The sequence below is a fragment of the Meleagris gallopavo genome, chromosome 1 (assembly GCF_000146605.3).
Source record: "Meleagris gallopavo isolate NT-WF06-2002-E0010 breed Aviagen turkey brand Nicholas breeding stock chromosome 1, Turkey_5.1, whole genome shotgun sequence".
NCBI lineage: Eukaryota > Metazoa > Chordata > Aves > Galliformes > Phasianidae > Meleagris > Meleagris gallopavo.
In genome coordinates, this window is record NC_015011.2 from 43,595,652 (window position 1) to 43,610,335 (window position 14,684).

At 43.3% G+C, this 14,684-nt stretch overlaps 2 protein-coding genes across 2 annotated transcripts in view; one reads left to right on the plus strand and one right to left on the minus strand.

Annotated features, from left to right (window-relative positions):
- TMCC3 (transmembrane and coiled-coil domain family 3) overlaps positions 1–466 on the minus strand; it is a 67,668-nt gene extending 67,202 nt beyond the window's left edge. Inside the window, exon 1 of the mRNA XM_010709226.3 lies at positions 69–466. The gene's annotated coding sequence lies outside the window, so the exon portion shown is untranslated. The remainder of the gene's footprint in view (positions 1–68) is intronic.
- Positions 467–13,933: 13,467 nt separating this feature from the next.
- SNAPC3 (small nuclear RNA activating complex polypeptide 3) overlaps positions 13,934–14,684 on the plus strand; it is a 2,061-nt gene continuing 1,310 nt past the window's right edge. The window contains exon 1 of the mRNA XM_019611301.2: positions 13,934–13,960. Within this exon, the coding sequence (XP_019466846.2) occupies positions 13,934–13,960 (27 nt within the window). The remainder of the gene's footprint in view (positions 13,961–14,684) is intronic.

A 14,684-nucleotide genomic window follows, 5' to 3' on the forward strand; every position in this document is an offset into this window, starting at 1 on the left:
GAGGTAATATTGCCAGCCCCGTTTCAAAAAAAAAAACACATGAGTTATAACATCAAAAACAAAGTTACCTGTAGCAGGTTTGGTTCCTGTTTTTCTCAAGGTACTCAGTTTTTGAAAAAAAACTGGCTTTCTTCAGCCTGACAGGACTCCCGCTGTTCCGCCAGATTCTCCCATTTTTGCTTTGAAATTTTTTTAGTCTTCTGAAATCAGATTCTGTTCTCCATGCTGCAGGAGTCACATTGGGTTCAGGGAGAAATACATACAACTGACCACTTAGAAATTCCTCAAGGCATACACTAAATATGATACCTACTGCAAATCTTAGCATAGGTCCAAATCGTCTCAGTTCCTCCACGATGTTAAAGCTGTCATTGCCCTAGCCATCTAAGTCTTGCACATCTCATCAGAAACCTCAGCTGGAACAGAAGCAGGAGAGCTTGATGATCACCGCTTCCTCTCAAGCCCTCTTTGCATGCTGCATGTGGTTTGTGCGTCTTGTCCTTGGCAACCTTCCTTCCAGCCTACCCTCTTCCACCAGAGCCATGCAGCAGCTGGTGGTAAGCACGCAGGCTGCTGATGGAGAGTCGCAGGAGCAGCGCACATACGTGTATAAGCAAGAGAGCTGATATAAAGTGAAAGTGTCATTGAGGGTGGGGAAATCGAGTTTTCTGTAGTGTCAACACATCTTGCTCTAAGTATTCACTTCTCAGCTTCCCTCACTTCCAGAAGAGAGCTCGTGGGCCTCCACATAGCTGGATGGATCGAAGAGTGTGTGGACGTCATAACCAAAATGCCTAAGCTACCAGACGCTTGGTTGATTTTTTTGTTTGTTCTTTTAATAGATTTCACCACATCTTAGCTTTGTTGATTGAAAGGTATATATTTGAGTGCTGCATGCAAAGCTGACACCTTTCACTTGTTCACATCCAGAAAAAGGAAGTAAGACTGTAATACAAACTGAAAGGAAATGGTTTTATCACAGACATGCTCTTTTGACCACTGCCTTTAGATTTCCCACAGGGTGGGAGCACACCACACAGCTTAACAGTACAGAAAAGGGTTTCAGCAAAGAGTCAGGGTAAGTGACTCAACACAGTAATACTGTGTGGATCTTCAAGGACTACATCTAGACTGCAGTTTATCAACAAATACTATAATAGAGTCCTTGCACATAATTACACTGCTGAGTTTCTAATATATGCTATTCCTCATCCTTAGCCTAATGACTTTTCAGCAGAACAGAAGCAGCTTCCAAAATGTGCGTCATTCAGATGATGTACAAATCTTCCTTAGAATAAAATAATCAGGTTTTAAATCAGAGAAATATATTCTCGATTTACTTAAATCATTATGGTAAAAATCAATATAAAACGTGATGCAAAGAGGTAGAAAATTAGAAAGATAATTCTGTTTCACTTTATTTCTGTAAAATACAAGACTAATTTCTCTCTCGACATTTTCTCCAATCATTCTTCTATTTAGCCACTGCAGAAAAATTCCCCAGGGTTACCAAAACCCCTCTGTGCTGGATTACTTACTTGGAGCCAGCTACAGAATCTTAGGGGGTCAGAATATATAACTGCAAACCACTACTGCTAATTTTAGGATTTGCTCCCATGTCCTTCTGCAGGCTGCAGTCACTTTGACAAACAGTTGGAAAGCGACTCTGAATGCAGTAAGGAGCTCTGTCTTGTAAACACTGCTTTTCTTACATTGCACAGTTGTTGACAAAGAGCAAGTAAATCCCTGCACAAACAACCAGACAATAAATTCAAGTTATTACTTTATTTTCTTTTCAAGAACAGATTAACACTGCACCACTGTCACAAGAGATAGATTAGGTTGGACCGTGACCTTCCCTACACCAAGAGTAAGAGTTCTCATGGTACATCACAAAAACAGGTAATGACCATCTCTCTCTACAGTACTGCTACACAGGGGCCAAATAATCACTTTTTGTCAGGGACTGAGTAGAGCTGAGGAAGAGGCAGTTTCTGCAGCTCCCCACCAAATACAGATGGCAGTACAAAGGGCATGGGCAAGCAGTGGCTGCGATCCTGAACAATCCTCCAAAGGGGACCATGCTGTTACTCGGTGTTTCCTTACTGTCATTTACTTGTCACTCACTCCTCTGTGGTGTCCTACCACAATAACAACTCTTGTCCTCATGGGGAAGAGTAAATCCAGACTTCAAAAAGGCCATTTACAGTAACTTTGCTCTTCTCTTTTCTGAGGGGGTCCTTGGGCCAGCAGGTCCCGATCTCTTGATGTCACTGGAGGGCTATGTGCATCCTCCAGCAGGCACATAAACAGATGCTGGAGAGAGCTCCCATGACAGTCCTGTCAGCTCCCATCAATTTATCTAAATTTCCTGATGTTTACAGTTTCTCAAAACTCCCAATCCTCGAATGGTAAAACTAACTGAGATTCTCAGCTTTCATATTTTCCAATTGTGCAAATTTGTGATTACAAAGAAAAGCTAAAAAAAATCTGTCAAGAGTGTCACCTGGCAGCTCATAAAACAGATGGCAAAGAAAAAAAGTCAGTGCTTGCTTGCAATCTCATTACTTCGGGAGGTCTGAGTCATGGCTGTTAAGTACAGGAGTTGGTAGGTGGAACGTAGATCACCTCAAAGCCGCCATAAACAGTTGTGCATTCTGTTCCCAAAACCTAATGTAGCAAAAAAAATTGATTAATATTGTGGAGTGGGTTGGCAGGAACAATTCACTCATGTTACAAAGTTCAGCTAAGCTAGGAACTCTAGCTTAGAAAGAACTAGGTTCTTTCTGCTGTTGCCCAAGAAGATCACTGTCTCAGCAGTTGCTGAAAACGAACAGATGAGGCTCTTCAAAAGCAAAACTACTTGATTGCTTTCCTATTTTCTGACTCTGATTCTGTGAAAAAAAAAAAAAAAAATTGTTGAAATTGCTAAAAACCGAGAAATTGGAAAAGCCAAGCCAAGGGGGAATTAATCCAGGCATTGCTGCAACTGCTTGCATGGTTCCCCAGCACTCCCTTGCTTCCAGCAATGGATAGTGACAACTTGCATAAAAATGTATTTAAAAAATTCATTAGTAACAGTCCAAGTCAATTGTCGCCTTGGCACAGTTCGATGTTAAGCTTCCAATTAAAAGATGCCAAATCTAACTAGGTCCTTGAAGTATCTGTGAATTATTTATGTTTGGGTTATGTCTTAGAGGTACTTTGTTTTGGTTTTGTTGTTCTTCAGTCATGATATAACTGCCTCATTTAAGGCCATTTAAATGATAATGCGTTTTGGGATTTTTTAGTAACACCAATATAGACTCTAGAAAACACCTTTATCAAAGACAGAAAGGGCTTGTATATTTAGGAAATAAAGGTATTTAAGACATTGTAAGCCACAATTCTGTAATATAATAATTCTAAAAAGATGGCCTTTTAGAGACTCATTCACAAGATGCCCATCTGGGAAACAGCATCCCACTACTCAATTATTAACGGGTCCAGAGAAAAGCCACTAAGAGTATCAGAAGGCTGGAGCACCTCTCCTATGAAGGTTGAGGGAACTGGGCTTGTTTAGCTTGGAGAAGGGAAGGCTCCGGGGAGACCTCATTGTGGCCTTCCAGTACTTGAAGGGAGTGTATAAACAGGAGGGGAAATGGCTGTTTATGAGAGTGGATAGTGATAGGACAAGGAGGAATGGTTTTAAACCGAGTCAGGGGAGGTTTAGATTAGATATTAGGAGGAAGTTTTTCACACAGAAGGTGGTGATGCACTGGAACAGGTTGCCCAAGGAGGTTGTGATGGCCCATCCCTGGAGGCATTCAGGCATTCAAGGCCAGGCTGGATGTGGCTCTGGGCAGCCTGGTCTGGTGGTTGGCAACCCTGCACATAGCAGGGGGGTTGAAACTAGATGATCATTGTGGTCCTTTTCAACTTAGGCCATCTATGATTCTATGATTCTACTTCCTGTGGGGAAAGAAAAAAGGGGAAGCATACAGCATACCCTAGTTCATTTAATCTTTCAGTTAGTGGTCCTGAATTTTCTAACGAATGACCACAGATCTGTCTGACCTGATGACACTCAGCCTTTCCATTCAAACTGAAACTCACGGACACATGCACTTCCCAAAAGGACACAGGAAACATGCTTATTTTATCACAGTAGAACTGGTTGCAACAGCAGACCTCCATGAAATACTGGGTCAGTATGGGGACAAACGGTTAACGTGCAGAAAAACAGTGCATTTTCCATGGCCCTGGGAAAAGCTGCTAATCAGCCAGAATTCATGCGTAAAGTTTTCATTGAAATTAATAAGGTCAAGTATTTCTAAAACAATCAGTTGAATGTATCTGTGTCCAGGAGTGTTTGTTCTTCCAGCTAAGTTCACAAGAAAGTTACACAGCTTCCACAAAACTATGGAGGAGGGTGGTGGTATCAGACCCCCCTACTGGCAAGCTGCTAGTTAGTCTCCTAAAGAGATTAAAAGCAAAAGCACAATTCACAGAAACCTTGCAGAAAATGAGAGGGAGCTGAAAAAACACAGAATGGTCCTGCCGTGGGGACCTGCCAGCTACACGGTGTTTGGCAGCTGGCTGCTCACAGGAGCACATGTATTCACCTCCCGAACCAGTAAAAAGTCAAAGGCTGCTGGGCTCTGGACATGAAGCTTTGCAGAAAGGGAAACGTTTATTCTGAAATGTGCATGTGAGTGACAGCTCAGAAAGAGGTGCCCGGAGCAATGTTTGTGTCAAAAACCCACGCAGACACAGCAGGAGGTGACTGAGGTGGCTTTTGGTGCTGGGGTGGAAGCGAAGACATTATCAGGGCACTCAGGGAAGTGGGATGTTAGCACAGTTCTGCTTGTTCACATGAATGTGCAAAAATACCTGATGCCACTGCAAGTTGGATGTGTTTTTCCTCTAGCTGGAAAAGCTGACGTGTACAGCCCCCGCAGTACTGCCAGGCTCACGGCCCGTATGGGTGCTTCTCGCAGCAGCACATGTTTCAACACACTGCTGTCACCTGCTAATATCTGCATAAATAAATACCTGATTGATGGAGGAAACAACACGCACAGCCTCACACTTAGCTGCCAAATGGTCTGGGTGCAATCAAGCCCCTTAAAATCCCATTCGGCTCACTGCAATGTTGTGAAATGTCAGCACTGCACTCTGCACACCTGGCTCACAGGAGTGGCAGATTTTAGCAGGGAAGCCAATGATCACTGGTGGGCTGCCCAACACCAGCACAGACTGTTAGGAGCAAACCTGCACAGCTGGGAGTTGGCTTCAACTTGGGACGCATGCAGGATTTATGCAGCAGCACAGTGCACAAAGAATAGTGTAGGTTACAAATTAAAGACCACAAGTAACTTAGAAAGTAAGTTTTCACAACTGAGGGGCAGGAACAGCAGCAGACAGAAGAGATTAAGGTGGAGACAAGTTATGAAGTACACCACATGCCACATTTCGTTGTATGTTTCTCTGGTACACCTAGTTGCAAATCACAACTACAGCAATGACCTACCTCTGTGATCCATAGTGGAAATTCCTGTGTGTCATTCTGAAGTCTGCTTCCTTTATTAGATAGAAGTAATTAAACAGAAAAATGAACCTAAGCAAATCGAAACCCAAAAGTATCTGCAGACAGCAATGCTGTCATTTATTTACATGCTGTGTGCGCCTCAGACTGTAATTCAATTCTCTTAAAACAAACCAACCATTCTAACAAATTGCTATCATGTTGCCTCTTACACGCCTGTTGACCTGGCAAAGTACAAAGGTAAAACTTTTCTGCTTGCTGGAAAGCACACTTCCTGCAGGGCACAGCCCACGATCAATTTTTAATTCTGTCAGCTCTACATGAAATTAGGGAAGAATGTAGCATTTAAAAATATTTGCTCAGCACAAACAATTTGAAACGTGGATATATTTGTGTAAAGAAGTTTCATACAATTAAGAATGAGTAAATACTCACAGTCCAACACACTGCAAAAACTAGGTTCAGCAGCATGGCTTTGCTTCTGCCAAGTTAGGCTAAGATAAAGAACATTAACTTTCCTTTTCTGTACAAAAGTCCTCCAATGTCACAGTGTCCAGTCAAAACAAATTCATTAAAAGAAACAACTGTCAATGAGGCATTTTCTAATCTAGCAATCAGCGCACTATAAGAAGCCAGCAGATGTGAGGCTCTGCAATGGTGATAAAGTGCCTCGCTCACTGAGAAATACAGTATCTGGCTCAACAGCTGTCCTGTTCCGGCTGCTGAGAGCCCTGCACCCAGAACAGCCAGACACCAGGTGCTCAGGAAAGGAACCCAAGGAGCTCAAGCACTTACTTGTACCTTCTCAGCTGTGGCTGTATGGCCTAAGATTGGATTTCTCACTTAACCATGAATATCCCAATCCACTTAGGTTCTAGTAGCTGTATTTTTTACAGCTAATGAAAAGAGTATTCAGTATCAAAACATACAGTACTATCATTGAAGTGAGATGCTCAGTTCTTTAGTGGAGCAACTAAATAGAATATTATTCATCACAAACATCATTAACACAGAAGTAATAGTGCATGGAGATAAATAAAACAGGTACTACAATTGACTGCATGCTAATTCTTTGCAGTATCTGAGGGTCTAACTAGAGTCACCAAGATGGGTGCTACCACTCCTCACGGTAAAGGGAACAGACATATTCTGGGTACTTTTTCCAAGCTAGTTTTATGTGCACCGAGCCAGCTCACTCTCTAGTCTTCACATGATATTGAAATTTGTTCTGCTGCATATTAACCATAAGAAGAACACACCTTTTAATGCAGAAAGTGGCACACCTTTTAATGAAGAAATCAAGAAAAAATGAAAACCCCATTCACACATATATCTATCATACAACATAGTAAAGGAAAGAGAACAAGTCTCTGGTTCCCTCCTCAGTATCTCTTAATAGATTAAAAGAGGTTGCTTGCAAGAGTCTCCTCCAGTAGTCATGCTCCACAAGAATGTCAATAACTCCTCAGGAGGAATGGTTTGAAAGGCAAATACAGGCATTGGAGGCAACATATGGGCAATGGATCGTGGTGCATCAGCAGGAAAAGAGAGTATGAGTCAATGCAACCAGCAATAGGACTGTACTGCAACCTGGCAACTAGACAGACTAGCTCCCGAAGAGGAAATGAGAAGCAGCTGGAGTTATCTCCCTGTACCACATGAATCCCCAAGCTAGATTTTGTCTCCAAACAAAGGTATACTGGTTTGTCAGTGATTTGCATTCGATTTTAGAGCCTGCAGCACCCAAAGGGAGTCAGCACCCTTTCCTTCACTTTAAACACCCTAAAGCTCTTGTTTTCCCCAGGTACAGCACCTTCCTATGGATTTCCAATGGCTAGGAAATAATCCAAAAGGCAAAGGCTGCCAAAAAATGAATAACTTCTCAAGACTAAGCCATAGCATGGGCTCTGTCTTGGATACAACAGATAGCATAGAATGGGGCAGGATGGGTATCTGCACCTCCTAGAGTATAAGAAAACAGAGAAGAGAGACATCAGGTGAGTGGTCGGGCAGGCCTGGAAATATGTATGCATATATGTATTAGAAGAGAAATGCTAAAAAGAGCTGATAATCTTCAGCAGCATTGCCTGGTAAGGTTAATAAAGATATACCAAAGATAACAGAGATTTTCAGAACTAAACAAACAAACAAAAAAATTTAAAACAAAGAAGAAGAAAAGAAAGCCCCTGGATCTCAATTTAGTAACCACAGTTTTAAGAAGGTTTCTCTTCTGCTTTCCTCTGGATGACGGATTCCTTGGTAACCAGAGAGGAAAACTGGCTTGAGAAATACTACTGTCCTGTTAGCAGCAGTCTCATATTTAAGTGAAGCAGTTTTTCATCCCAGTGAACAGCCACGTTAGCATCTCATATGACTACACGATGTCTACAGGATAGCTTCACCAGTGCTATTAATTTCTCATGTTTACCTACAGAAGAGGCCCAGTTAGAAGAATGAGGCTGTGACTGCTGTAGCTGTAGCCCAAGAATATCCATCTCCATTTTCCTCAGACTGCTTAGCACCCCTTTGGTTTTTGTGCTTGAATGTCACAACAATCAGCCGCTCCAGGCATGAGGTCTCCTCTCTTCTGACATCTGAATATGGAGTACCTAGAGAAGGGCTGACACGTCCTGCCTCCACATTGTGCTTGTGTCTTCCTCAGTGAACATTGCCTGCAATCCCCCAGACCGCAGGGTCATGGCCTTGGAAGTGTAAAAGACTGGAGCAGTGTACACATCTGAAACTAAAAATACGTACATTTTCATAACATACACTGGAACACATATTGAAGAGATTTGTCAGCTAACAAAATCCAGAAATGGTACTAAAATGTAAGTGCTAAATTACCATGATTTTTAAATTCCTGCCATTTTTAGTGCAAAGCACCACAGCCCTGTAAAGACATCAATGAATTAAGCTTCATAAGAATCATGAGATTTATACAGTAATTAGCCAGCCAGTATAGATAAAACAGTGATAAATTATGTAGAGAAAAAACGGACGCTGATATGGTTTTGGTATCTCTGAGTGCTATCAAATGATACAGAATAATGAATACTATTTGCAGTCTCACAATTGATTAACTGCACACTTTCACTCCTGAGATTTTTTCAGAATTGATCCTTGCAAATGTTTCTCCCAAGAAAGCTTCCCCCCAGATCTAGCTTTTTGAAGACCGACTCTCCTTTTGTTTTCTGACTCCATTTCTCTGTTCCTCTGAGATGATTTGCTCAGTGTGCACAGAAAGTGAACATTCATATTGGAGGCAGGCTCCTGATTTCTGTTTTTCTAATTCTGTGCTCTGATATCTTCCTTTCTAATGTAAATATTTTCTAGGACTCCGAAATCACAGATGGAAACTGTCTGTTTCTTATTTAGCTTTAATTACCCCTCATTCAGTCTAAGCTTTTACACAGGCTGGTCTTGCTCTCTGCAGTATTATAGTCCCAAGTGTCTCTCCTGCAGAATCAAGGACTGTGCCTTCAGTAGCTGTGTGGATTCTTTTCCAAACCAGGCTCAGTGGGTTTCAAAGGAGCATCTCCTGGTCTTAATTTAGAAGTGTAAAAGGAAGCAAGTAATCCTTTAACAGCAGCACTGAAAAAGGAAATGAGAATACAAACGTACTTGTGAACAAAACCTTAGGGCATTCAAAGAAGATTTCCGAAATATGCAACTACTACTCAGTTAGAAAAGCTACATAATCTCTGATTAATACCAACTGCAACCTGGAAAGACTACAGCCACTGGAAGGCCGGTGTTTTACTATTCATAGAGAAGATGCAAGCTGAGATAACTCAGACATTAGCTACAGGGTTCAAACACTATACATGACAATATTTACCCAAACAAAATAAGTTCTCCTGTTGTCAGTCCTCCATAAGCACAAACCTGGCTGTTTCCCAATAGGATATGAGTAGTGTTTTACTTCTTGACAATGAGTTCACTTTTTTAGTTACGGTAAATGTTGCCTACCTGACCTGTGTACATTCTGTCTGGTTTCTAAACATAAACCCAGCCAACGAGTAAGGCAGATACACAGTTATTTCAAGCCATCAGAAGAGAATACAGACCCCATACCCCTCAGCCTAGGACTGGACCGTGGTCTCTATCTAAAGATATGTTTGTGTAATACTGGTTAAGGTGTATCTGCTTAAGTTGGTACTGCTTGTTCTAAAAAACAGCATTCTTGTACTCAGAGGCCTGCTGATTCATGATGAGAGAAACAAGCTATGCAACAAAAACCTGAACGTCATATCTAAAAATAGCCAGCAGTTCAGACCAGTGCAGTAATAGCACTGAAATGTTGGTACTAATTACAGGCCAACAATTGCAGACCTTAGAGCTAAGAGTAGATTTCTGAAGCAAGCCAGAACAAGATGTACTCATAAAGACAAAGCACTGCGGGATGCTATCATGAAGATGGCTGCATCAGATCAGCCCCACACCGAGACACAAAGGAGAAGCTCTTAAATCATTAGTAAGCTGCAGCATGTCATTATTTTAAATAGCTCTCGAAATGAACACCAGAGCCAAAGCACCTACAAGTATTCTTCCTCAATGATCTCTAGGGTTCAACTTTGGACTCCACGATGCCAGAGCTTCATTTATGGGATTAGGCAGGCTAAAGCCAGTCACAATTAATAACTCAGTGAACACCTTCCTTGGCTTTGCCTGCCCTATCTGAAACGATGCTTCCAGATCCAGTCACCGTCTCTCCTCAACGTTATACTGCTAGTTCTTTTGCTCCATGTCTCCTACTTAACAAAAGGTTCACCACATGCATGTCAGCACAGCCCAGTGCTTTCAGCAACGCTGCAACACCATCCCCTGGTTCATGGTAGGGACACAGCACACAGAGGGGTGGCCTGCAGGTCTGGTTAGCACTGCATGCAGGAGGGGAGGAAAGCTGGGAGAATTGCGGGCAGACAGAGAGCTTGCCAGGGAAGAGGAGACTTGTGCAGGTGAAGTATAGTGGAAGATGGAAGAGAAAGGCAGGGCATGTTTGCCAGAGCACTACAGAAAGAGGGTGGTCTCAAAACAGAATTGTCAGCACTCTCAGAGGAGCTAGAAAGAATAAAATCATAGGCTGAATAAGAAGGAAGTAAGAAATCATGCCCTGAAACAGGGCAGCTTCTTCAGTGCTTGGCTGCTCTCCTGTCTTGCTAACCAGGAGGCACTGCCAGGCACAGATGCCAGACACAACAGTCTCATCTGAAGCTCCACAGTGCCAGGGGAACACAAATGGCTTCCCAACTTCACCCTTCCCAGGGCGAAGCACATTCACTCACACACGTGCCCTCTGGTTGCCTCCCATCTCACTCCCATGCCTGCTGTCTGGAATAGCCAGATACAGGCCTTCTTGAAGAGCTGCATGCACGAACCTGAGCACCAGGGCTTACCGCACTTTGCTACTTCCCAGGATGACCAAACATACATCTTGCACCTGCCTGGGACATCAATCAGCCTGTCCCTTAGGGAGCTTGGTCAGAGCACAGCCCAGCAGTACCTCCACAGACACTGACGGATAGGGAAATATGGGCAGTGATTAAACAAAATGATTGCATCTTTCATCTGAATGAAGAAAATGACATTCATTGCTGGTATTCATCTGCCATTCTGTGTTTTTTCCCTTCTTTCATAAAGTCACTACCCAGTCCCTGTACCCTGCATTTCTCCAGCGGCAGTAATGTGGGCATTACAACAGACTCGCAGAGTTCTCAAAATTCCCAGAACTATTTCAAATGCATTAGAAAGAAACCAGGTCCAAATTTACAGAAGGTAAAATGAGACACAAATACCACTGCCGTAATATCCACCAATTTTGGTTTCATTCCACACAGAATTCAGTGCTTTTACAGCACTTACTGAGTCCAAAGTGCCTCTCTAATTGATAGTCTTCAGTTAGGTCACTCAGTTCTACCAACCTTCAAAGGAGACAGAAATTTCTCTACGGAGCAGGACTAAGGTCTGGCTTCCTGAACTGGTGTCTGTTTGTCAGCCCTGACTTAAGCTTCTCCCAAAATTAGCACTTCCACTTGCCTGTGTTATGGGGCCAAAGTGGTGGTCTGAAGCTATGTGCCTGCATGAAAACAGAAAAGCCCTTAACCTTCCCCTTCCAGGTTAGATACCAGTATGCTGTGCTGCATCCCACAGCCCTCTCAGAACATGCTTAGCTGCCTTCATTGGGAGATTAACTACGCAGCTTGAGGCACGAACCTCCTTAACCCTTAGGCCGCACAGGGTAAGGGAAAGCATGATTATTTCTGCATTGATGCTTGTGCTTTGAAGCAGAGGGTCTAAAAGACCAGCAAATAGGCAACAGCCAATTGTTTTCCTTAATCTTGCTCTCAAAATGAATGATTTGATGTTCTTTTTCTCAACTTCTAGCCAATGTATTCAGATCAACTCAGATCAACCCAGCATCATGATCTCTGTTCAAACACTTAAAGGACTGCAAAGTTACTGGCATGGGAATACACAACTCTCAGAGCACGTTCTGGTGCTCAGGAATTTAAGATGAATCCCATACTAGTGCTGAAGAACCCAGTTTCTGGATCTGTGTTCCTGTATCAGCTGTCAGCACACAAAAAAAAAAACCAATACAACACTTCAAAGTTTATAGCTCTTCTAAAGGAAAAGTGAAATGTGATCTCAGCACATCTGAAGGCCCAGAAATCATAAGACGAATGAAGAAAGACCCATGGGTGTTCTTTTTTTTTTTGGTCAGTCTCCTGGTCTGGGAATAACAGCTAACCCAGCATTTTTTTTAAACACTTGACATTAGCAGTTCTGCTATTTGCCCCAAAATACCATTTCTTCAGATTCTAATTATAGTAGCACTCTGCAAAGTAAAATGACAGCTTAAAATAAGATCTGGTCCTAATATGAAGAAGTAGGTATATATTGAATAAATGCTGATTTTATCTCTCTCCCTGTACCCGCTAAAATTTGAATATGAAAAAATGGTATTTTCTGTATAACAGTTAATAGCCATTTTTCCACTACAAGCGTTTCTAACAGCATATCTGAATCCTACTCATGGAAAGTTCTGTCCCATCACCAAACAGAAAGGTACCTACTGAAGACAAAACCAGAAGTTGCCATTTCAATTCAGAACATTTTTGGCTACAGACTCAGATATTTTCAGCCTGCATATGGGGTCAGAACCATTTTCTTTTTAAGCAAGGCCCTGCAAACACTCTTGCACCTGCGTAACTTTATTTGCATGAATTTGTTGTGGTACTTCTTGTAAGAAATTACTTACTTGCTGAGACAGATGTGAAATCTATTTCTTGGACAGTGAGGAACACAGCATGTGCATTCAATCAACACGAAAAATAAACTGCTACATGGATATTTTTGGCACAGAATGTTTCCTGGGAACGTTCATTCCAGAGGGAGCAGAGCTCCCTTCTGCCTGCCCAGGAAGCCACACTACCAGAGGCTGTGCTGGGCATCAGGGGACCAGAGTCCTCCTGTTTCTAGATGAGAAATGAACTACAGCCTTAGGTGAGGCTTTCCAGAACAATTGGTTTCTTGCTCCTTAAATAGGTTCCCTATTATATAGTGTTCTTTAAGGTTCTTTTTTGTTGACAGATTTCTTGAAATAAACTGTTCCCCAAATGCTTGATTTATGGCAAATCTCAATTTGAAAAAAAAAAGCCATTGTGAATGTTCAGTTGTGAATTTTACAAAAAGTCCTTAACTTCTCTACATGTCAAAATTTGAGTTAGCTTATGCAATGAAGTTAAGAAAGCAGAAGAAGAGGTCAAAACAAAGTGACACTTTTATCAGTCTGATCTGAACCCTCTCTCCAAGACTGATGACTGACTGACATCTCAAAACTTTAAAAAGCAGTTCAAATTTAACCTTTTTAAAACTGGCATTTCAGTTCATTTTGAAAATTCTGTCTCAGCTGGGGCTCAGGGGACACTTTTGCAGCGCACGGTAAAACTGATTTTGGCCCAAGGAAATTCCCAATCCATTGGTCCTACCAAATGTCTTTGGTTTACCTCTGAGTGTGCTGGGTTTTATTCAGCATGGTTTGAGAAGTCACACAGGTAGCATGTGACCACAGTAAAGCCACTCACTAGACCAGAACTCTGGTCAGTACCGTGAGAAGGTGGAAAATGTACAGTGGAGCCCTGGGCATAGCACCAAGCCCCCACCCTAGCCAAAGTGGATGTGGACACCCAGGGACTTGTGATGACACAGGACCTGCTGAGCACACCCAACCCCAGCTCATCCACCTCGTCCCCACCAGCCCACACAGCGTGAGTCATACCCTCAGGTACGGAAATGAGCAAATCAAATCTGAAACATTATGCAAAGGGGAGTGCGTGGCACTCGATGGTTTGCAACGCAGCTCTTCTTTAAAGTGCCAGAGAGTGGGCCTGGGATGGGACGATGGTCGACCTGCAGTTACTGAGTGGTGTAAGCCAAAAGGTCCTCCCTGGAAGAGGGGCTGGGCTGTCAGGTGGGGATGAGTGCAGAGAAAGCCAGCCTCTACTCTTGTGTTCGTGTCGTAGTGTAGATAACCTTCCTACATGCTAGCAGGCTGAAATCAGAGCGCTGTCATGGTGCCATGAATGTCACAGCAGTGTCACTGCAAACACAGGCAGGAAATAAATACTGTGTTTCATCTCTCATATGCCAGAAGCCATTCTTGAACATGTGGGTGCTGAGGGCTGAGGCTTTGGCCTTGCCCTGCCCGCAGAAATCACTGCAGGGGACAGGCACAGAGCAGGCTGGCAGTGGGAAGCAGCAGGTACTGAGCACACCTCCCCTCTTCTCCAGCCACCTCCTATCTCGACAGTGAAAAAATGTGCTACCCGGCTTTCTGGGGGAGAATAAGGCTGCGGCAACAGCATTCATTCACTGCGATCAGAGAAGCGACGCCAATCCGTGACCGGCACGAGAGACGGAATCTGCGCTGAAAAACACCCTGAGAAAAGCGGCTCTCTGTGAGATTTCCCCACACAGCAGCAGACGACGTACAAGCCGCTCCAGGCAGCAACACGCACGCACAACTATCCCCACAGCAGCCCCGTGCCCGGCTCCCCCTATCCTGCCTCCCCCCACCGCGGGGCGGGCCGGCCGTGACGCTTTTCCACCGCGACCGCTGGCAGCTGCGCGGCGGCCGGCAGGCCCGATGGCG